Source organism: Lolium perenne, chromosome 5 (assembly GCF_019359855.2).
Source record: "Lolium perenne isolate Kyuss_39 chromosome 5, Kyuss_2.0, whole genome shotgun sequence".
NCBI lineage: Eukaryota > Viridiplantae > Streptophyta > Magnoliopsida > Poales > Poaceae > Lolium > Lolium perenne.
This window is the reverse complement of record NC_067248.2, coordinates 146909927-146933609: the sequence shown is the minus strand read 5'-3', so window position 1 is coordinate 146933609 and position 23683 is coordinate 146909927. Positions and strand designations below refer to the sequence as shown.

Here is a 23683-nt window from a genome sequence, read left to right as displayed (position 1 = left end):
TGTTAGCGCCTCTAATTAGATTTTACCTGAGTGCCATTTTCCTCTCCCCTTTCTCTCTCCACCCCTCCTCTTCTTGAGAGTCGTCTTCATCGTTCCGGCTCTCTTCCCCTATCCTACGGCAGCCTCACCGGCTAGAGTGGGTGAGGGAGGGGAGGCCGGCCTCCTCATGTAGATAACGTTAGTGGTTTGTGTAGTTGTAGGCATTCACCCCTGTGGAGAATGGTGTTATGCCCAGGAGGTTCCCCTCGTCGGTGCCATGACGCGGTGTTGCGAGGTCGGCGGATCTACTCGCCAGTGAGTCGCCATGGTGGTGCCTGCGAGTGGGAGGCGGATCTCAAGAAACCTTCTTCAATAAGCGCGTTGAAGCTCCTCCTGTTGCAGATCTCGCTAGATCTGGCCGCCTCAGTGTTGGAAGGAATGGTGAGGCCACAAGATCTGGAGCTCCTTGGGATGTTCGTGGTGCTGTTGTGCTTGGCGGAGTTCATCAGCGACGGCAATCTCGATCCACCGCTACCTTCTGCCGAAAGGAAGGCCACTCCACGCATTGGCGCTTGATGCACATGAGTATCTTCATCCTCCTGACCTACGTGACATTTGGGAGGAGCTTTCTCGACTTCGGTACGGCGCCGCACATCCACCTTGCTCCAAGGGGTGTAGCCCCTGGCGGCGAGGCGGGTGGCCGTTCATCTAGAGTGGAGAAGAAGGGCCCGATCGCTTTTTTCCTTTTTTTGTTCTAGGATCCTTATTGCAAATAGTGAGGATTAGGTTGTAACCTACTTTTTCTTTGGAGTCCTCTTTGTAATTGTATGCCCACAACTTTGATGAATGCAGCTACCGGGTTCTTCTGGAGCCTTCCCTATTCAAAATAAATAAATAGATTTTTCCCTACTATATATTTATTGTTTTGAGAGTATCAACTGTCTTTACCATGTCTTCCCAATTCCCATGTTGCACAAGCCGCCACTTTGATCGGTTTTTGCAGTTTCCATGGTTCTTAATCTAATTTATTGTTGTTTTCACCATTGGTCATCTAATCAAGTATTAAATGCTTCAATTAGTAAAAAAAATAGAACACTTGAAATATAAATATGATTATTCGTTAAAAAAATATGATTTTTTTGTGGTCACACACTAGGATGTAACCGAGGGGTTTTATATGAAGTATCTATGGTTACTGAAAAACTTAGTATTACAAGTCAAATACTTGCGACACACTAAACAAATCATAAAAAAATAGTTATCCATACAAAAATCCCAATTTTTTTGTTGATTCCCTATAGGATATAATAAACCTCATTTTGAACATTAATTGCTCATCCAAAAGTTGGGACAAATACTCTTGGATAGACAGTTTATGAAATTCTTGTCGTGTGATTGTTTATTACATAAAACTTATGTATGTGATGCTAAAAATATATGCACATTGCACCCTATGAAATCATCTACAAAAATATCATATTTTTTGCGTGTATAATTATATTCCTATGCTATGTTTAATGGGTTACTAGGTATTTGTTTTAGAATATAAGCAGAAAAAAATTAAAAGAAAATCGATGATTTTTTTAAAAAAAGAGGTTAAGACCTCCAGCCTTGAGAAGGCGGAGGTGACGGTGGCGGGAACGAGCAATCACAGGATTTGGACTTGAAACCGGAGGGGGAGGTGAGAGGACTGACTAATTCGACCGTCCCAATCCAACAGTCGCGAGGGCCGTGGCTTTGTTCAGAGTTCAGACTGAAAACGAGGATGACTTCTGAATTCTGATCTCTTTTTTCCCGCATAAAACACGAAGTCGCGACCGATCGGTTTTAGCGTCTAGCGAAATTAGAATTTTCCGTTCCTTTTTGGGGTTTGAATTACCTAACCGTCCGATTTCTGCAGGGACAGTGTTTTCTCGCTGTTGTAATCAAGCACGTCCTGTGCTTCTAATCCTACTTGGTAACGAGCTAGCTAGGTTGAATATATATGTAGACATCTACCCCGCGGCCCCGCTGATTAGACCAAACGATCTTGCAAACAGGGTTAGCTTGTATACAGCGGAAACTTGCCGGAAAGCGCCAACACTGGCCACCGTCGACTGGCTGGCATGGCGGTGTTAGAGCCGAGCATGAACCAAACCCACACACCATATCCATCGAACCTGCCAGGAAGCCTAGCGTGCACCACAGATGCGGTGGCGAGGATGATGCGGAGGTGGGGCTACAAGGAGGGCTCGGGCCTTGGCGCGCGGGGGCAAGGGATCATCGCCCCCGTAAAGCCCAAGGCACAGCAAGCCGGCATCGGCTACAGCAAGAAACCGTACAACAACGGCCTCGAGGACATGACGCCGCAGGTGGTCCAAGAAGAGTGGATACTTCGGCTGGAGGATCGGTCACGAGCCATGAAGCTCGAAGAGGATTGCTGCCAGAAGACTCTCGTGCTGCTGCGTGGCATGGTGAAACAGGGCGACACATCCAAGGAGACAGCGGAAGCGCTGGCCGCGATCGTCAAGTCCCGGAAGGTGTTCCGGGGGAAGCGCGGGGAGAAGCGCAAGCTAGGCAAGTGGAAAGCCACGCTGCCATCCTCCGTCACGCGGTACATCGTCGAGGAGGTGATCATGCCGACGGTGGCGGCGGGCGCGCGAGAGTGGGAGCCGTCGTGGGACCCGGGCTGCCACAACTGGCTACGCCCATGGATCCCGCTCATCGGCCACCTGCCGGAAAGCCTCTACGACACCGTGAAGAGCAAGATAATCACCGACCTCTACGACGCCGTGTCTCCATGGAAGCAGTACCTAGATCCCATCCAATGGGACAGGTTCGCCCGGCGCCACGTCGTGCCCAGGCTAGCATTGCTTGTGCGGGAGCTAAGGATCACGCCGCCCAAGCAGATCGACCCCTCCTTCCGGATCGCGATGTTCTGGTCGCCCCTCGTGAGCGCGCAAGACATGGTGTCGATCCTAGAAGAAGAGCGCTTTTTCGACAGATGGGAAAGCGCCATGCGTCACTGGCTGCAGTGCACCGCGAGGCCACCGCTGGAGGAAGCCCTCGCGTGGTGTGCGGGCTGGAGGAAGCTCTTCACGCCGGAGCTGCTTGAGGATGAACGCGTGCTCGCGCGTCTGGATGTCGGCGTCACTATGGTTGATCTTGGGATGCAAGACCTCAGGCTATAGTTGGTAGCTAGTGCACGCAGCTTGTCTATTGAACTTTCTTTTTTCGATCTTGGTAGTGCACGCCAGATTGTCTAGTGAACTTTCTTTTTTCGATCTTGGTAGCGCACGCAGCTTGTCTAGTGAACTTGTAGTTACTAGCTATTACCGATGTAATATGGTGATCATCTCAGCATGTTATGAACTATGATGTAGATATAAAAAATAGTAAATGATATCATCTTTACTACTACTACTAGCAACGATGATTGCTTCTTGTATTCTGTTTACCGAGCAAAATATACCCCTGTTAATAATTAAATCTGACGCCGTGTTATTTTTATTTAAACACAACTTCCAAATAACCGTGTGACTCCTCTTTAGTTCTGTTGTATTTGTATGTAGTCGATTGCTAGTGGTAAATTAACCCTTGCAATATTGATTCATATGACTTCTCCAAATAGCTTCACCGGTTTCCCTGCTCATCATTACCCAAATTGGGATCCACTAGAAATTAAACTGGTCTACATTCTTCTTCACATCAAACTCAACAATAACTACAAGATCATGGCTTTGACCAAAAGATCAGGGCTCCTGATACAATGCCTGACTCAAACCTGTAGCATCATTACAGGAAGATGTTACCCCCATCTCCTTGCAAATCAGACCTTTGATCACCCAATTCTTTGTAGTGAGTTTGCCAATTATTCTAGGTAGACTACTTGCCAAGCAAACACCTTCTCCCACTGCTTGCCAAGCACCACTGCATACTTACTTTACGTTAAATTAATAACGACAAGAGTGTTCATCCAGATTACAACAACAACAACACTCAACACGCACAAAAGAATAAACTTGGAGCACAGAGTGAACTAGGCATCGAAAGTAAACCAGGTCACTCGGAAGTTCCAAACATAAAGCAATAACCTTCTAAGCAGAACTACGTCGATGAAGTTGAGTAACACGCTGGATGCGTTATGACAAGTATGGTTTGTAATGAATGATGACTTATAATATCGACTGTTATGTCTCACAACAACAATATTCCTGGGATTGCGATGTATGACATAATAGACTATAGTTGGTAGCTAGTGCACGCAGCTTGTCTATTGAACTTGTAGTTAATTACTAGCTATTATCGATGATGGGGATATACCCTAGGGGGTGTGTCACTAGTCTCACTCGGCGCAGGAAAGGAGGCCCAAGGAGACTTCCAGTCAATGTGGGCGACTGGGCCCCAAGCCCCTAGTGCGACTGGGCTGAAGGCCCAGGCGACTGAAGACGAAGCTTGCTTGGAAGAGGAGTAATGAATCCCGGATTAGTAGCAACTGACATGATTCGGATTTATCTCTATGTAACCCTAGATCGGGGGTGTCTATATAAACTCCCGAGCTAAACCCTAGAACCATACCATCTAAGATCCAATCTCCCCCTCATTGCTCTTGGCGTAGTCGCCGACTGAGCCCCCCATTGTAATTCTCCACTGAACAATAAGATCTAGCAGGATGTGGGCCTTTTACTCCCCGGAGGGCTGAACCTGGGTAAAACCTTGCGTCCTGTGCAACTCGTTTCGTAGATGGCTATGTCCCCTTGCTCCCGTATCAACGAAGTGTTGCACCCTGTAGCATCTGCCGTGGTCATATCCACGACAGTGGCGCCCACCGTGGGGCATGGGACATCAGGCCTCCGAGCTGCGGCGAGGCCCTACTCGCCTGTGCGCCGGCCGGTCGCCTCCGGCAGGATGATCGCCACGGGCAACTTCTTCCACATCCAGCCGAGCACCTACCACCCGGCTCCGTCGCCCCTCTCCCAAGCCTGGATGGTGCCGTTCGGCACGATCAACCTTTTCGTCGGGCTCGCCGGCGTCAACGACCCCACCGAGGTTCGCCCCCGCCAGCTGCACCACCCCTACGCGCCGAGGCAGCTCCTCACGGCCACTCTCCCTCTCTCCGACGAGGCGCACATCAAGGATGAGTCGGCCTGGAGGATGATGCTGAAGATGAAGAATTTATGCAGTTACAGTTCCATCCCGAATGAAATAGACCCAAGATCGAAGTTCTTCCAGTAGGTGGTGTTCAAGCATGAAAAAAAGGAGGTGAATGGTGATGCTCATATAGTAGCTATGAATGCTACTTCTAATGAATTTGGGCATCACTTGTGGTTCATGGAATCACCGAACTTTGTACCATTGGTTGTGCCTTCATAATAAAATCGATGTGTTCTCCTAAAAAAGTGGTTTCTATCTTTAACGGTTCAATTTTTTTTAAAAAATGAGGACTTAAGAAAGCTCCTTGGAGCACCTTTTGCATTTTAACCTATTTCCTATCTTTCAGTATTTTCATGTCTATGTTTTGTGGAAAATAGCAACTCAGGAAAGCTCATTGGAGTACCTTTTGTATCTTTAACCTATGTATTAAGATTATGTTTCCTAGCTTTCAGAAATTTCATGTATATTCTTTTTCTGGACAATGACAACATAAGAAAGCTCTCTGGAATATCGTTTGTATCTTTTGCATGTGTATCAAGATACCTATATTCTCCATTATACTACTACATCTCGTAGATAATCCAAATTCCTAAATTATACAAAATGCAATTCTATGAACTCTCACCGAAAACTAAAATGGCATGGCCAATAATTTAGGATAATTGCTTTAAAGGATAAAAAGACGAATAAAAATTGGGAACCTTCAGTATTGGGAACCTTCGGTAGAAATAATGAAAGAATACCTTTGTCATGATTACATTTGAGATATCTTCTTTAATGCTTTTGTCAAATGTTTGTATTGTTCCATATGGGAGTGACAATTTGCATCCCGAGCTACATGTAGCTTGTTTTTTTGCAGAATTCAAAAATGTGATTCAACAGTTTTAGAAAAAACTGAGGAAAAATATCAAGATGTAGACGATTGTCAAATATATGTCGATAAATTATCAATATATGAAAATTTTCAATTTACAAGAGAATGTCCACACGTTGAACCAATGCCATGTATACCACTTGGAAATAACCAATCAAATCGGCGACGATGAGTTTTAGTTGGGGTGTTATTTGATCTAATGTAAATGTTCTAATGTCGTACTCAAATACAAGTTGAGGAGGGTTCCATGTTTAATTTTCATGACTTTTTATTTGATAAATTGATACTGTATGAACTATTGCATACATCATACAACACCAAACACATTACAGATGAGTATGCCATATAATGAAAATATAAGTAAATTAGAATATATGGTGATTACTATTATCAATACTATTTCAAAACTAGATACAGAGTATCCATGTATTCTGAAAGTATTATTGAATCCGATATGCAAAACACATTTACTTAACGATTGCATATATAGTCTATTTTTTTTACAAACATGCTTACCAAATCATACAATTGAAACCCCCACTAAGATATTTATTGAACTATACATTTTAGATATTTCTACCATGATATTAAGGATACTAAAGTATTCACGAACACACACACATACATACACAAATACAAATATTACCTATGCACTATATAAGTTAAGGTACGTAATTATAAAAAATCGTGGAGACCTTCTATTATAGCATATGGTTTAAATATATCATGACATTTTTTCATTGATATATGCTACATCTGTACAAACAATAACGATATAGTTAATATTAATAACATTCAAGATATAAAATGAGTCTCATTAAGATTATAGTATGATAAAACTAAGACATACATAAAGTATAATTTTTTAGTATAAATATATTTATTTTAGTTTGCATTGGGTCCAAAATATGAGTGGATAACCTGGTCTCATGCATCTGTTGCGGCGACACTAACCTTCAGTTAGTCCAACACGCTATTGCTTGCTTACTTGACGAGGTTTGAGGAGGTTCTGGGAAATCATGTAGTTTGTGGTCTACTTAACTCTCATGGACTATGTGGTAGAATAGCTCGTCGACCCTCAATGCTTGATCACTAGGCCCATGCATGATCAAGACGAAGCCATGGGAGCATGATAGGTATCCATGTCATTGAATGACTAGGATGCGAGCGATAGGTTGCGGGTGTCGCAGTACTGGACTTCCGTTCTGAAAAGAAAGATAACCTGTACAAATTAAGGTTGCTATATAAAATAAATTGTACATTAATAATGTGTATTATTTTTATATTTCACTTTTCCAAGAAGAAAAATTGATAGGCCATCCACATTGATTTTTCCTATCTAGTGCCAAATTTTCCACATAATGGACATGGAAGCCATGCCAAATCTTTAAACTCTATCATAGCAAGGCGATGCAAATTTTTTTAGTAACAATAGGTGAATTGCTATATTCATTTTTTAAAACCTTGAATAGTAGGAAAGGATCCTACTGCCTTTGCATTATATTAAAAGTTGAAGTTAAATATATGTACAGGTCAGTAAGGAGGGACATGTCCACTCCTAGAAAGGAACTAAGTGTTATCTAACAACTCAGAAATAAAACTACGAAGAGAGTCTTTTGTCCTATGAACCAATAAGCCAAAAAAAAGCCTGACTTAAACCTAGCCTTCCAAGAGGAAATCTCAGGCACTATACCATTAAATAGAAAATTGTCCGGCTCTTTCTAAATACTCCAAGCTGCGACTCTGAAGACCTCCATAAACATGGGCGTGGTCCATTCATTCCCCCCCGTGCTCCAATAGTTCAAATCTGGAGTTGGTACATAGACCACAGTACCACACTGCTCAGTTTGTTGTAGGGAAACCGGGTGAAAACTTAACTAGGACAAGAACACCTCTAGAAATACAAAAGTTTAATAAAGACCGGCTAAACATAACACAAACAAACAAAAAAAAAACACTATCATAGCAAGCGGCGTCATTGCACATATAGCGCCCCTTGGGGGTTATGTTGATTAATGACAAACAATTAACATAGCATTGATTTATTGACTTTATAGCGCCCCTTGGGGGCTATGTTGATTAATTTAAGAAATAGATCCTTAAATTAAATGATTTAATCATTAATTGTGAACCCTCGAGATGTCAAGGAGAAATGATGTCTTGAGGATAGAAGACCAGTGATAGTTTTTCTACTAGTTTTATTAGTTGCAAAATCATGCATACTAAGTATATATGACAAGCGTTTTTTTAAAAGTATATATGACAAGCCATAATATGAAGATGTGTCAGATAACTGAACTAGTGGTGAAACTTCAGTTATTGCGATGTTTGTTAGGTCTCAATCCTTTACATTAGATCCTTCAAAATATGTGAGGGTGCACCTTACCGTGTTCGATATTAGTGCTATCTGTTTTGGCCTCTTTTGTGAGATCTGGGGACTTGATCGTTTTCAACTTCAGCCCCGTAGAGCTTCAAAGTGGTATAACCCCGTTTTACAATTGGTGCTATCGAAAATGGCAACTGTATCTAGAGTTAAGGTTTTTTCTCCTAATTGTTGCCCTAGGAGCTATACATATTGGAAATCGACATGGATCAGCTTATGACTCGGTGCTTCCTAGATTCACCTCTGTTATTAACTTACTAAATTAAAGTCCCAGCTTTGTTTTTGGTAGGTGCTACCGATTTCACTTCGGTGGTACCACGTTTGCTCTCTAGACTTGCATATTTTTCTAAGTGTGTGTTTTCTGTATTGTACTTGGTAAGACACATGTTTTGAATCCGGTGCAACCTTATTCTCCATGATTGTGTGATTTTCTCTCTTATCGCATGAAAATCGAATCCAATAATATTAAGCACATGTTCTCCTTATTTTCTACATTCACTTAGCTCACTGGAGGTAAAATAATTAAATAGAAGAGATATATTGTTTTGCATCTTCCCAATGTATTTTTCTCTCCACTTTATAATTTATCTTGAAAAAATCGCATGTACATTTATTTCTGGATGGAGGAAGTATGGCTTTGAAGTAAATGGTCTCGTGGGGAGGTTACATAGGTGACTCAACCAAGCAGCTGGAGAATAGGTGAAATCATGGTTAAACAAAAGTAGAGTAAGAAATGAACTTATTGGCCAATGTCAGTGAGAGAGACAAAGATGCCAGGAAAACAATAACAAGACGAAAGGACAATGTCGGCACTATGGCTATTTCTGCGAAACGACATCGTCACGGTCCCATGGATGACGGATGTATACTGACAATATCAGTTTTTTTTACGATATCAGTTTTCCAAGGCAAGACAAAAAAAACAAAGAGACGCGTCAAAAAAAACAGAGAGAGAGAGAGAGGAGACCGTTAAGATACGTGCTGGCATGGTGAAACAGGGCGACACATCCAAGGAGACCACGGAAGCGCTGGCCGCGATCGTCAAGTCCCGGAAGGTGTTCCGGGGGAAGCGCGGGGAGAAGCGCAAGCTAGGCAAGTGGAAAGCCACGCTGCCTCCTCCATCACGTGGTACATCGTCGAGGAGGTTGATCATGCCGACGGTGGCGGCGGGCGCGCGGGAGTGGGAGCCGTCGTGGGACCCGGGCTGCCACAACTAGCTACGCCCATGGATCCCGCTCATCGGCCACCTTCCGGAAAGCCTCTACGACACCGTGGAGAGCAAGATAATCACCGACCTCTACGACGCCGTCTCTCCATGGAAGGACTACCTGGATCCCGTACAGTGGGACAGGTTCGCCCGGTGCCACATCGTGCCCAGGCTAGCATTGCTTGTGCGGGAGCTGAGGATGACGCCGCCCAAGCAGATTGACCCCTCCTTCCGGATCGTGATGTTTTGGGCGACCCTCGTGAGCGCGCATACATGGTGTCGATCCTAGAGGAAGAGCGGTTTTTCGAGAAATGGGAAAGCACGATGCTCCACCCTCTCCTTAATTAGGCGTTATATAATTCATCGTCTCGATATGTATTTCGCCTTTTTTCATATTTTGTTCGTTCCAGACACTTGAACAGCTGTGTGCATCCTGGTTATGCAGAGGCTGGATGTAATTGCTTATCACAAGTAATAAAACATCCTTTATCGAAAAAAACCACTGGCTGCAATGCACCGCGAGGCCACCGCTGGAGGAAGCCCTCGCGTGGTGTGCTGGCTGGAGGAAGCTCTTCACGCCAGAGTTGCTTGAGGATGAACGCGTGCTCGCGCGTCTGGATGCTGGCGTCGCTATGGTTGATCTTGGGTTGCAGGACCTCAGGCTATAGTTGGTAGCTTGTCTAGTGAACTTGTAGTTACTAGCTATTACTGACGTAATATGGTGATCATCTCAGCATGTTATGAACTAGGATGTAAATATAAAATATATTAAATGATATCATCTTTACTGCTGCTAGCAACGATGATTGTTTCTTGTATTCTGTTTATTGAGCAAAATAGGCCTCTATTTTTATAGATAAAAGGCCAAAAGGCTCAACGTTTAAAATTAAATTAATAACGTCTTCAATAGAGAAAAGGTACATGATGCTGAACTCAGATTATAAGATCAAACCACACATCACACGGACTACCAAGAAAGCTACAACCGGATGCAAAAGCAATAGAAACGGCTAATACACAGGCTACGCTGAATCGGAGCAGAGCAGGACAGAGCTCACCCAAAAAACAAACCAACGAACACGCACGCCGTCAACCGCCCTCCACCGATCCAGACGACGCCCCAGAGGACGACCACCACCAGGAACCGGCCACGGCTGCCCACAACCAACAAGCAGCTCCAAGGTAGCACAACGAGGGAGCAGGGCACGAAGCAAGCCATGCTGAAGATCGCCAACTGAAGACACACCATCCGAAGATAACGCATCTTCACCACCCGACCATCTGAGAGCCGCCTGTTGTGAGCTCCAAGACGGTGTCTTCAAGAAAAGTACGACACAAGAGGGCCGCCACCGCCCGATCCGAGGATCTAGGGTTTTCACCTGGAGCCCGTAGAGGGACAGAGAGAAACTACAATGACGCCTTCAAGAAAGTCACGACGTCCGCGGACGTCACCGTCCTAACCCAAGAAGGCAAGGGTTTTCTGGATGATGATCCTGCCCCCAGACCTGAAGCGGTATCGCTGCATCCTGACCGTCCATGTGTTTTGATGAGTTGGCGAGTTTTGGAGAGGGTGTGTACGGAAGCAAAAGCACATCTTTACTACTGCTAGCAACGATGTTTGTTTCTTGTATTCTGTTTACTGAGCAAAATAGGGCCCTACTTTTTAGATGCCCGATGTTAATTAATAACGCCTTCAATGATGGAAAGATACATGATGTTGAACCTAACTTACAAGATGGATTCACACACTGATGTCTACGCACGGCTCTTTTCCTGTAGACAGTGTTGGGCCTCCAAGAGCAGAGGTTTGTAGAACAGCAGCAAGTTTTCCCTTAAGTGGATCACCCAAGGTTTATCGAACTCAGGGAGGAAGAGGTCAAAGATATCCCTCTCAAGCAACCCTGCGATCACAATGCAAGAAGTCTCTTGTGTCCCCAACACACCTAATACACTTGTCAGATGTATAGGTGCACTAGTTCGGCGAAGAGATAGTGAAATACAGGTGGTATGAATGTATATGAGCAGTAGTAACGGCGCCAGAAAATACTTGATGCTACAACTGGCGTGTGGTTGATGGTAGGAATATTGCAGACAGTACAGATGCAGTAAAACAGTAAACAAGCGGTGATTGCAGTATTTGGGAACAAGGCCTAGGATCATACTTTCACTAGTGGACACTCTCAACATTGATCACATAATAAAACCACTCTACACTCTATTGTTGGATGATGAACACCACTAATTGTGTAGGGCTACAAGAGCACCTCAATGCCGGAGTTAACAAGCTCCACAATATTCGATATTCATATTTAAATAACCTTAGAGTGCATGATAGATCAACACAAGTATACCAAGTACTAACATAGCATGCACACTGTCACCTTCATACTATGAAAGGAGGAATAGATCACATTAATACCATCATAGTAATAGTTAACTTCATAATCTACAAGAGATCATAATCATAAACTACGCCAAGTACTACATGATGCACACACTGTCACCATTACATCATGGAGGAGGAACAGAGTACTTTAATAACATCACTAGAGCAGCACATATATTAATAGTGATACAAAGCACATTGTAATCATAAAGGAATATAAATAAGCACTTCACTATGCTATTCTGAATTACTCTCTGGCAAGATAACATCCAACTCAAATCATAACTCAGTGAATAAATATTCTGTGAAATATAGCCTAAGAGACCCACACGGTGCACACACTGTGACCTTTACACACGTGGGACAAGGAGTTTCCGGAGATCACATAAGTAAAATCCACTTGAATAGCATAACGACATCTAGATTACAAAGCTCATCATATGGATCTCAATCATGTAAAGCAGCTCATGAGATCATTGTATTGAAGTACATGGAGAGAGAGATTAACCACATAGCTACCGGTACAGCCCCTTAGCCTCGAGGGAGAACTACTCCCTCCTCATGGGAGACAGCAGCGTTGATGAAGATGGCGGTGGTGTCGATGGAGATGCCTTCCGGGGGCACTTCCCCGTCCCGACAGCGTGCCGGAACAGAGACTCCTGTCCCCCAGATCTTGGCTTCGCGATGGCGGCGGCTCTAGAAGGTTTCTCGGGTTTCGTCAATTGGTGTCGATGTTTTAGGTCAGGGAGGCCTAAATAGACGAAGAGGCAGAGTCGGAGGGGCCACGGGGCCTCCTCACACTAGGGGGGCGCGCCCCCCCCGGGCCGCGCCGCCCACACGTGTGAGGCCCCCGGGGCTCCCCTCTGGTCCCCCTTTGACTTTCTGGAAGCTTCTGGGAAATATAAGATGTTGGGCGTTGATTTCGTCCGATTCCGAGAATATTTCCTTTGTAGGATTTCTGAAACCAAAAACAGCAGAAAACAGCAACTGGCACTTCGGCATCTCGTCAATAGGTTAGTTCCGGAAAACGCATAAAATCATCATAAAGTTAGAACAAAACATGTAGGTATTGTCATAAAACAAGCATGGAACATCAGAAATTATAGATACGTTGGAGACGTATCAGCATCCCCAAGCTTAGTTCCTACTCGTCCTCGAGTAGGTAAATGATAACAAAGATAATTTCTGAAGTGACATGCCACCAACATGATCTTAATCATACTATTATAAAGCATATGAGATGAATGCAGCGATTCAAAGCAATAGTAAAGACAATGATTAAACAACTAAATCATATAGCAAAGACTTTTCATGAATAGTACTTTCAAGATAAGCATCAATAAGTCTTGCATAAGAGCTAACTCATAAAGCAGTAGATTCAAAGTAAAGGCATTGAAGCAACACAAAGGAAGATTAAGTTTCAGCGGTTGCTTTCAACTTGTAACAAGTATATCTCATGGATATTGTCAACATAAAGTAATATAACAAGTGTAATAAGCAAGTATGTAGGAATCAATGTACAGTTAACACAACTGTTTGCTTCTAAGATAGAAGGAAATGGGTAAACTGACTCAACATAAAAGTAGAAGAAAGGCCCTTCGACGAGGGAAGCATCGATTGCTATATTTGTGATAGAGCTTTTATTTTGAAAACATAAAGAGAGCATAAAGTAAATTTTGAGAGGTGTTTGTTGTTGTCAACGAATGGTAGCGGGTACTCTAACCCCCTTGCCAGACAAACCTTCAAAGAGCGGCTCCCATGAAACATTTTTATTTTTGGGTGGCACTCCTTCCAACCTTTACTTTCACAAACCATGGCTAACCGAATCCTCGGGTGCCTGCCAACAATCTCATACCATGAAGGAGTGCCTTTTTATTTTAGTTTTATTTAGATGACACTCCTCCCCACCTTTGATTTCTCAAGCCATGGCTAACCGAATCCTCGGGTGCCGTCCAACAATCACATACCATGGAGGAGTGTCTTTTTTTTTGTAAAATCATGAAAGTTAATTAATTGGGGCTGGGAACCCCATTGCCAGCTCTTTTTGCAAAATTATTGGATAAGCAGATGAAGCCACTAGTCCATTAGTGAAAGTTGCCCAACCAGATTGAAAGATAAACATCACATACTTCCTCATGAGCTATAAAACATTGACACAAATAAGAGGTAATAACTTTTGAAGTGTTTAAAGGCAGCACTCAAACAATTTACTTTGGAATGGCAGAGAAATACCATGTAGTAGGTAGGTATGGTGGACACAAATGGCATAGTTTTTGGCTCAAGGATTTTGGATGCATGAGAAGTAATCCCTCTCAATACAAGGCTTAGGCTAGCAAGGTTGTTTGAAGCAAACACAAGTATGAACTAGTACAGCAAAACTTACATAAGAACATACTGCAAGCATTATAAGACTCTACATTGTCTTCCTTGTTGTTTAAACACCTTTACCAGAAAATATCTAGACCTTAGAGAGACCAATCATGCAAACCAAATTTTAACCAGCTCTATGTATTTCTTCACTAATAGGTGCAAAGTATATGATGCAAGAGCTTAAACACACAACAATTGCCAAGTATCACATTATTCAAGACATCATACCAATTACCACATGTAGCATTTTCTGTTTCCAACCATATAACAATTAACGAAGCAGTTTCAACCTTCATCATGAACATTAAAAGCTAAGAACACATGTGTTCATATGAACCAGCGGAGCGTGTCTCTCTCCCACACAAGCATGAATTTATTCAAACAAAACAAAAAATGAAAACAAACAGACGCTCCAAGTAAAGTACATAAGATGTGATGGAATAAAAATATAGTTTCATTAGAGGAACCTGATAATGTTGTCGATGAAGAAGGGGATGCCTTGGGCATCCCCAAGCTTAGATGCTTGAGTCTTCTTGAAATATGCAGGGATGAACCACCGGGGCATCCCCAAGCTTAGAGCTTTCACTCTCCTTGATCATATTGTATCATCCTCCTCTCTTGATCCTTGAAAACTTCCTTCACACCAAACTCAAAACAAACTCATTAGAGGTTTAGTGCATAATCAAAAATTCACATGTTCAGAGGTGACACATTCATTCTTAACACTTCTGGACATTGCCCAAAGCTACTGGAAGTCAATGGAACAAAGAAATCCATCCAACACAGCAAAAGAGGCAATGCGAAATAAAAGGTAGAATCTGTCAAAACAGAACAGTCCGTAAAGACGAATTTCTTAGAGGCACCAGACTTGCTCAAATGAAAATGCTCAAATTGAATGAAAGTTGCGTACATATCTGAGGATCACTCACGTAAATTGGCAGAATTTTCTGAGTTACCTACAGAGAACCCTGCCCAAATTCGTGACAGACAGAAATCTGTTTCTGCGCAGTAATCCAAATCTAGTATCAACCTTTCTATCAAAAACTTCACTTGGCACAACAATGCAATAAAATAAAGATAAGGAGAGGTTGCTACAGTAGTAACAACTTCCAAGACTCAAATATAAAACAAAGTTACTGTAGTAAAACAAAAACATGGGTTATCTCCCAAGAAGTGCTTTCTTTATAGCCATTAAGATGGGCTCAGTAATTTTAATGATGCACTCCCAAGAAATAAGAGTTGAAGCAAAAGAGAGCATCAAGAAGCAAATTCAAAACACATTTAAGTCTAACCCACTTCCTATGCATAGGAATCTTGTAAATAAACAAGTCATTTAAGCATAATGCAACAAGCATAGGAAAACTAGACAAGCGCAACTTCAAGATTTTCAGCAAAAAGAGAGGTGTTTTAGTAACATGAAAATTTCTACAACCATATTTTCCTCTCTCATAAAGATTTTCAGTAGCATCATGAACAAACTCAACAATATAACTATCAAATGAAACATTCTTATCATGAGTCGCATGCATAAAATTATTACTACTCCCAACATAAGCATAGTCATTCTTATTAATTGTAGTGGGAGCAAATTCAACAAAGTAGCTATCATCAAATATAGGAGGCTTATTGTAATCATAATCAAATTTATCCTCCATAACAGGCAGCACCAAAAGACTAATATCATTATAATCATCATAAATAGGGGGCAAAGTATCATCAAAGAAAATTTTCTCCTTAATGCTTGGGGGACTAAAAATATCATGCTCATCAAAACCAGCTTCCCCAAGCTTAGAATTTTCCATATCATTAGCAACAATGGTGTTCAAAGTATTCATACTAATAACATTGCCATTAGCATGCAAATAAGGTTCCATAGGTTTTTCAATTTTTGCAACACACCATTTATGTCTTAACTCAGGAAATAGATTAAAAAGCTCCATGTTGCTTTCCATTATGCCTAACTAGTGAAATAAAAACAAGAAACAAAAAGATGCAATTGCAGGATCTAAAGGAAATAGCTTCGAGCACTTACAACGGCGCCGGAAAATAGCTTAATTAGTAGCCGAGATCCGGAGTATGAGTACCTTTTACCTTTCCTCCCCGGCAACAGCGCCAGAAAATAGCTTGATGTCTACGCACGGCTCTTTTCCTGTAGACAGTGTTGGGCCTCCAAGAGCAGAGGTTTGTAGAACAGCAGCAAGTTTTCCCTTAAGTGGATCACCCAAGGTTTATCGAACTCAGGGAGGAAGAGGTCAAAGATATCCCTCTCAAGCAACCCTGCGATCACAATGCAAGAAGTCTCTTGTGTCCCCAACACACCTAATACACTTGTCAGATGTATAGGTGCACTAGTTCGGCGAAGAGATAGTGAAATACAGGTGGTATGAATGTATATGAGCAGTAGTAACGGCGCCAGAAAATACTTGATGCTACAACTGGCGTGTGTTGATGGTAGGAATATTGCAGACAGTACAGATGCAGTAAAACAGTAAACAAGCGGTGATTGCAGTATTTGGGAACAAGGCCTAGGATCATACTTTCACTAGTGGACACTCTCAACATTGATCACATAATAAAACCACTCTACACTCTATTGTTGGATGATGAACACCACTAATTGTGTAGGGCTACAAGAGCACCTCAATGCCGGAGTTAACAAGCTCCACAATATTCGATATTCATATTTAAATAACCTTAGAGTGCATGATAGATCAACACAAGTATACCAAGTACTAACATAGCATGCACACTGTCACCTTCATACTATGAAAGGAGGAATAGATCACATTAATACCATCATAGTAATAGTTAACTTCATAATCTACAAGAGATCATAATCATAAACTACGCCAAGTACTACATGATGCACACACTGTCACCATTACATCATGGAGGAGGAATAGAGTACTTTAATAACATCACTAGAGCAGCACATATATTAATAGTGATACAAAGCACATTGCAATCATAAAGGAATATAAATAAACACTTCACTATGCTATTCTGAATTACTCTCTGGCAAGATAACATCCAACTCAAATCATAACTCAGTGAATAAGTATTCTGTGAAATATAGCCTAAGAGACCCACACGGTGCATACACTGTGACCTTTACACACGTGGGACAAGGAGTCTCCGGAGATCACATAAGTAAAATCCACTTGAATAGCATAACGACATCTAGATTACAAAGCTCATCATATGGATCTCAATCATGTAAAGCAGCTCATGAGATCATTGTATTGAAGTACATGGAGAGAGAGATTAACCACATAGCTACCGGTACAGCCCCTTAGCCTCGAGGGAGAACTACTCCCTCCTCATGGGAGACAGCAGCGTTGATGAAGATGGCGGTGGTGTCGATGGAGATGCCTTCCGGGGGCACTTCCCCGTCCCGGCGGCGTGCCGGAACAGAGACTCCTGTCCCCCAGATCTTGGCTTCGCGATGGCGGCGGCTCTGGAAGGTTTCTCGGGTTTCGTCAATTGGTGTCGATGTTTTAGGTCAGGGAGGCCTAAATAGACGAAGAGGCGGAGTCGGAGGGGCCACGGGGCCTCCTCACACTAGGGGGGCGCGCCCCCCCTGGGCCGCGCCGCCCACACGTGTGAGGCCCCCGGGGCTCCCCTCTGGTCCCCCTTTGACTTTCTGGAAGCTTCCGGGAAATATAAGATGTTGGGCGTTGATTTCGTCCGATTCCGAGAATATTTCCTTTGTAGGATTTCTGAAACCAAAAACAGCAGAAAACAGCAACTAGCACTTCGGCATCTCGTCAATAGGTTAGTTCCGGAAAACGCATAAAATCATCATAAAGTGTGAACAAAACATGTAGGTATTGTCATAAAACAAGCATGGAACATCAGAAATTATAGATACGTTGGAGACGTATCACACACTCACACAGAATAACAAGGAAGCTACAGTCGGACGTGTGAACAATAGGAACGGCTGATAGCAGACTACGCTGAATCGGAACAGAGCAAGACATCAAGAGTGTCGGTGCGCCGGAGCTCACCTAAAGAGAAAACCAATGAACACGTGCACCGTGAACCGCCCTCCACCACCGGAGACGACGCCCCGAGAGGCCGAGCACCACTGGGAACCGGCCACGGCTGCCCAGAACCAACAAGCAGCTCCAGAGCCGCACAACGAGGGAGTACGGCACGAAGCAAGCCATGCCGAAGATCGCCAAACGAAGACCCACTATCCGAAGATAACGCCCCTCTGTCACCCGACCATTGGATAGCCGCCTGCTATGAGATCCAAGATGGTGTCTTCAGAAGAGTACGACACAAGAGCGCCGCCACCGCCTGATCCGAGGATCTAGGGTTTTCGCCCGGAGCCCGTAGAGGGACAGAGAGGAACCACAACGACGCCTTCAAGAAGGTCAGGGCGTCCGCGGACATCACCGCACTGGCCCAAGCAAGCAAGGGTTTTCCCTCGGCAAAATATCTACTCCTTCTACGGATGGGACTAACCAAACGGTCGACCCACCACCGCAGCACGTTGCTCGCCGGCGCCACGCCGCCCTCACGGCCGTGGACACTGGCTAGCATCATTCGAGCCTCTGGCACGCCCGCCAACCAGCAAGCTCCCACCTTCGAGGGCCGCTGCCCCGGCATCCAAGCGCACGCACCTCAGAACTGATGAAGAAGACACGGCACCGCAGCAAAGCCCCGCGGAGGCGAGAGACAGTGAGGGAAGGTTCCACAGGCCAGATCGGCGGCTGGGCTACTTTTCCTCTTTTTTTTCTTGCACACCACCTTGATGTTCTTCTTCTCCGTCTCAAATTTATTCGCTCGCCAGTTGCAAACAACATCAGTTTCCCCAGTTCACCGTCCGCCATGTCGACCAAGAGTCGAACACACAGCGCGCACTGGCGAGATCACAACCGCCTCCTTGCCATCCTCACGGAAGAAGCAATCAAGCAGCCAGCCTCCCCCTACCTCTCACTCTTTGTCACGCCTCAATTTCTTGGCTGCGAAGAAAGACCAAACCCCGCAACATCTCGCCTCCGCTTCGCCGCTGCAACAACTCCCCGCCGGCCCGCCGCCCCGCCTCCCGCTCCGGCTCCCGCTCGCCGCCATGCCTCCCGAGCCCCAGCGGGACGCGGAGATGGCGGCGAAGTACGGCATCTCGCTGGAGGTCCTCCGCGAGGAGCTCCCCCGCCCGCTGCAGAGCGCCCCCGACGGGCAGATAATATTCGGCGACCCCCTCCGCGTCCGCGTCGCCACCGCCCACAAGCTGCAAGAAGCCGTCGACCTCATTCTGGAAACCGCAGCCTCCTTCGGCGACACTCCTCCTCGGCCTCCTTCCGCCACGGACTGCTACGTCGTGCCCTACTCGCCGCCCAGGGAAGCCCCGGCGCTCCGCCAGCTCCTGGACGGTGCGCCTTACGTCACCGTGCGGAACATGGCCGTTCTGGAGGCCAAGGAGGAGGCCCTGGATCAGATAACCCGGAGGATCGCGGCCGTGGAGGAGCTCATCGGCATGCTCCGGAACCTCGCCGCTCGGCTCTTGCTTCGGCACCAGAACCCCGCCGCCAATGCCAAGCAGCGTCTCTTCGCCCTCAAGATACGCTACGTTCTCTGCAAAATTAGATCCGGTAAGCACACGCATTCCTCGTAATTCAGTCCATGTGGATCAATTGCCTATCATATGCCTGTACTCTAATTGGCTTGTTGTAAACAGAGCACATTTGTTTTCTTGATTCGATGCCAAATTCACTTTGCTCTACAGCATGCTTTACACCTTGCAACGCATGCCATGCCTTCCACATTTTTCAGTTACACCACTTATTTTGGTAGGCAGAAAACCTGTTTGCTACATTCCATGCAAATACCTCTGGGGAACGTTTGCTTTCCATATCAAATTCCAAACCAAACCGTCCTATTTTCATTTTCTGAGTTTGCAAGCACTCGTTACAGTGAAATAGCCTGAATTTCAAAATGCCAGGCCATGAAATCCTCTTGGGCTTGTCTAGCCAAGAGAGCCTTATTTAACATTCCCACATCTCTAAAACCTAGGCCGCCAAGTGTTTAAGGGTTTTACCATGTTCTGATCATCTTCATGTAATCATCACAAAATCCTGCTGACGTTTTGACAGTCCTGTCACATGAGTAGACTTGAGTACTACTGAAACCTGTTGCCCTTCATCCTCCCTTGTGTACTAGGCAGCCCTGAGTGCTTTTCCTCGAATGATGTTGTACTTCCAGGATTCCTTTTGTGTCTAGACATCACTCTCTGAACGAATTGTATTGCGTCTAGTTGGTGTTAATTAACCCTCAGCGCGCCTCAACATGCAGGTGACATCGACACAGCTAAGAGCTTGCTCGCTGGTGTGCCTGGGATCGAAGGTAATGCTGCTGAATTTGGACAGGAAAGGATACTGGAAGTCGCCGGTGATCTCTCTGAGTTATATCTTGAGGATCTCGATCTAGTGGAAGAGGATGAAGTGTCTGATGAGATATGCAGACTGATCCTTGCTGAGGTCTCTTCGTCGCATTGGCGTGATAAGATGCAGCTGATTGATGACGACCCTCGTCTTCTAGAGTTCATTGAAGATACTATTGAGGAGCTTCAAAGGAGGGTGACTCTCTACGAGGAAATAACCACAGAGCCATCACTGATAGGAGCTTCACATGTTGATTTTGATGAGCTCTGAAGGTCTTGACTGAGAAGTGGAAAGACGGATAGCTGCTTCATGCAGATTTTGGGAGAGGTGTGCGCGCAGGTGTTGTCTGAGTAGGGAAAGGGTGATTCGCAGGAGGTGTTGTTGTCACGCTTGATACGTCTCAAGTTACATCCGGAAAAAGCTGGAAAAACACTGCTAGTTTGGTATGGTATCTTTGACAATCTACCCCTGTAACTCTAGAGTGGTGTGGTCAGCAATCTTCTTCGGCTTGATTTACCATGATCTGTTTCTCTGTTACAAAGACATCTGAGTAGCAGTTGTAGGTTCATTCAGGTAACCAAAGTAGCTTCAGATTGACAGAGATGAAATATATTCCTTAAAAGTTAGGGTACAGTATCACTTTCTTCATTCAGGTAACTGAAGTAACTCTTGAATGAATGGGAACAAACCAGCCATATGTACGTCAACTGCCACGCGCAGTTACTTGCTATGCTACACTGATTGTTGTTGCTAATAGTGTCGTTCTTTAGCATGCAATTAGTGTTACCACTAGTATTTACCACTTGTATTTATTACTGCGAGAAACGAATTGAGGTTATCTGTTGAGACGCAAAACGCGAGAGATTAGGACAATTTCTTGCTGTGATGTTGATAATTTGCTTGGACGGCTTGCTCCATGTCCCGAGCATGTTCCGCTGCATCATATAGATTGGCCGGTTTCAAGGGCTTAATGTAGTGCTTGATTTCTGGTCTCAAACCATTGATGTAACACTTAACATAATATGCATCTTTGACCTCCGGGTTTTCCTTTCTGTATTTGGACATCTTTTCCTCAAAACGATCTGTGTACTCAGACACAACCTTACCAACTGCCTTGTTTCAGGCATATTCGTAGCAGCTATTGGGACACAACCATTTTAATGCCATGAATCTCAGGCCCTGTACTCAGTTTCCTGCTTTTTTAAAGAACAATCTGATAATGAAAGACAATGTTTACAGGTATAGTTTCAGAGTAAGGAATACTAAGCCACAGGTGGCGTCTTACTAGGTCCATGTGAAATCATATACCCAGTGGTGTAAATTAGTTGAGCAATTTGTTCAAGGTGGAAGCGTGGGAATAAGAGTCAATGATGACATTGGCCATTATTTTGAAACTAAAAATGGTTTAAGACAAGGTGATCCGTTATCGCCAATGCTTTTCAACATTGTTGCAGATATGCTCGCCGTCTTAATAGCTAGGGCTAAAGAAGATGGTCACATAGGTGATCTCATACCTCATTTGATTGATGGAGGGGTATCAATTCTGCAACATGCTAATGGCACAATTTTGTTCATGGAGCATGATTTAGAATAAGCAGTTAATATGAAGCTTATCTGGTCTTTCTTCGAACAATTGTCTGGTCTAAAGATTAGTTTTCACAAAAATAAAATTTTCTGTTTTGGGAAGTCCAGGGAAGGGAAGCAACAGTATAAACAACTCTTTGATTGTGAGGCTGGTTCTCTCCCTTTCCGTTATTTGGTTATTCCTATTCACTATCGAAAACTAAATATTTCTGAATGGTATCCAGTTGAAAGTCGGTTTGAAGGAAACTTTGCTGCTAGGCGAGCAAGATGTTATCATATGGAGACCATCGTGTACTCGTTAATTCAATGTTCGCTGGTCTACCAGTGTTCATGTTATCTTTCTTACAAATACCTAAAGGGGTACGAAAGCGTCTTGACTTTTACAGATCTCGGTTTTTCTAGCAAAGTGAAGATAGTAAACGTAAATATCGGTTGTCTAAGTGGAATATTATTTGTATACCAAAGGATTAGGGGGCGGGGGGGGTGGGGGGGGGGGGGTCGGTTTGAGGTTCTCGATGTTAAGAACAGATGCTTACTCAACAAATGGTTGTTCAACTTGATAAACGAACGGGGCGTGTGGCAAGAATTGCTACATAATAAATATTTGTCCAAAAATCATTATCTCAAGTCCAAAGCAAGCCGACATACTCGCCGTTTTGGAAAGTCCTTATGAACGTTTTTGGGAAGATACTTGGCTAGGATTTTCACCGTTAGCTCAGCAGTACCCTACATTATTCAACATTGTGCAACATAAGCATGTTACTGTTGCAAGTGTTTTGTCTTCTATCCTCGTAAATATGAGGTTTACGAGTAATAACGGGTAATAAGTGGAATTCTTGGATTCACTTATGTAGACGTTTGATGTGGGTATCTTTAAATAATGATCCGGACTTCTTTATATGGAAATTAACCTCTGACATGTTTATTGTCAAATATTTGTACGTGGATTTAATGAATGATCATAAACCTTTTCTCAAAAAGTAGCTCTGGAAGTTAAAAATCCCACTAAAGAAAAAAAAACTCATGTGGTTCCTAAATATAAAATTTCTACTCACACGTGATAATTTAGCGAAAAGGAATTGAAATGGGAGTAAGAAATGTTGCTTTTGCGATATAGAGGAGACCGTGAACCATCTTTTTATTTCCTATCCTTTCCCTAAACTGGTATGGGGAGTTGTTTATGTCACTATATTTCATCACCATCCAATATCACAAATATATTTGGGAATTTGCTAAATGGTATCAATAAGAGTAAAGCTAAAATTTGCATTGGTGTTTCGGCTCTATATTGATCGATCTGGAATTGTAGAAATGATATTATATTTAACATGAAAGATGCTAAAATTTTATGTAGGTTATCCATATGACTGCACATTGG

The 23683-nt window shown here is 43.7% G+C and overlaps 2 protein-coding genes and 1 pseudogene across 2 annotated transcripts; all 3 read left to right on the top strand.

Annotated features, from left to right (window-relative positions):
• Nucleotides 1–2084: 2084 nt before the first annotated feature.
• On the top strand, nucleotides 2085–3149 carry LOC127303643 (septin and tuftelin-interacting protein 1 homolog 1-like). Its single transcript, XM_051334352.1, has one exon. It carries the CDS (start codon nucleotides 2085–2087, stop codon nucleotides 3147–3149), a length of 1065 nt encoding a protein of 354 aa, XP_051190312.1.
• A 6206-nt stretch (nucleotides 3150–9355) lies between these two features.
• LOC127303642 (septin and tuftelin-interacting protein 1 homolog 1-like) lies at nucleotides 9356–10244 on the top strand (annotated as a pseudogene).
• An 8813-nt stretch (nucleotides 10245–19057) lies between these two features.
• LOC127304851 (uncharacterized) lies at nucleotides 19058–21550 on the top strand. Its single transcript, XM_051335424.2, has 2 exons — nucleotides 19058–19932; nucleotides 20633–21550. Exons 1-2 carry the CDS (start codon nucleotides 19095–19097, stop codon nucleotides 20989–20991), a joined length of 1197 nt encoding a protein of 398 aa, XP_051191384.1. The 5' UTR covers nucleotides 19058–19094; the 3' UTR covers nucleotides 20992–21550.
• Nucleotides 21551–23683: the final 2133 nt, after the last annotated feature.

Bases quoted from the DNA above. Each gene is read 5' to 3' on its own strand.
- LOC127303643 (XM_051334352.1), top strand. From the start codon at position 2,085: ATGGCGGTGTTAGAGCCGAGCATGAACCAAACCCACACACCATATCCA.
- LOC127304851 (XM_051335424.2), top strand. From the start codon at position 19,095: ATGTTCTTCTTCTCCGTCTCAAATTTATTCGCTCGCCAGTTGCAAACA. The intron at 19,933-20,632 runs GTAAGCACACGC...CTCAACATGCAG, and splicing joins TCTCTGCAAAATTAGATCCG to GTGACATCGACACAGCTAAG.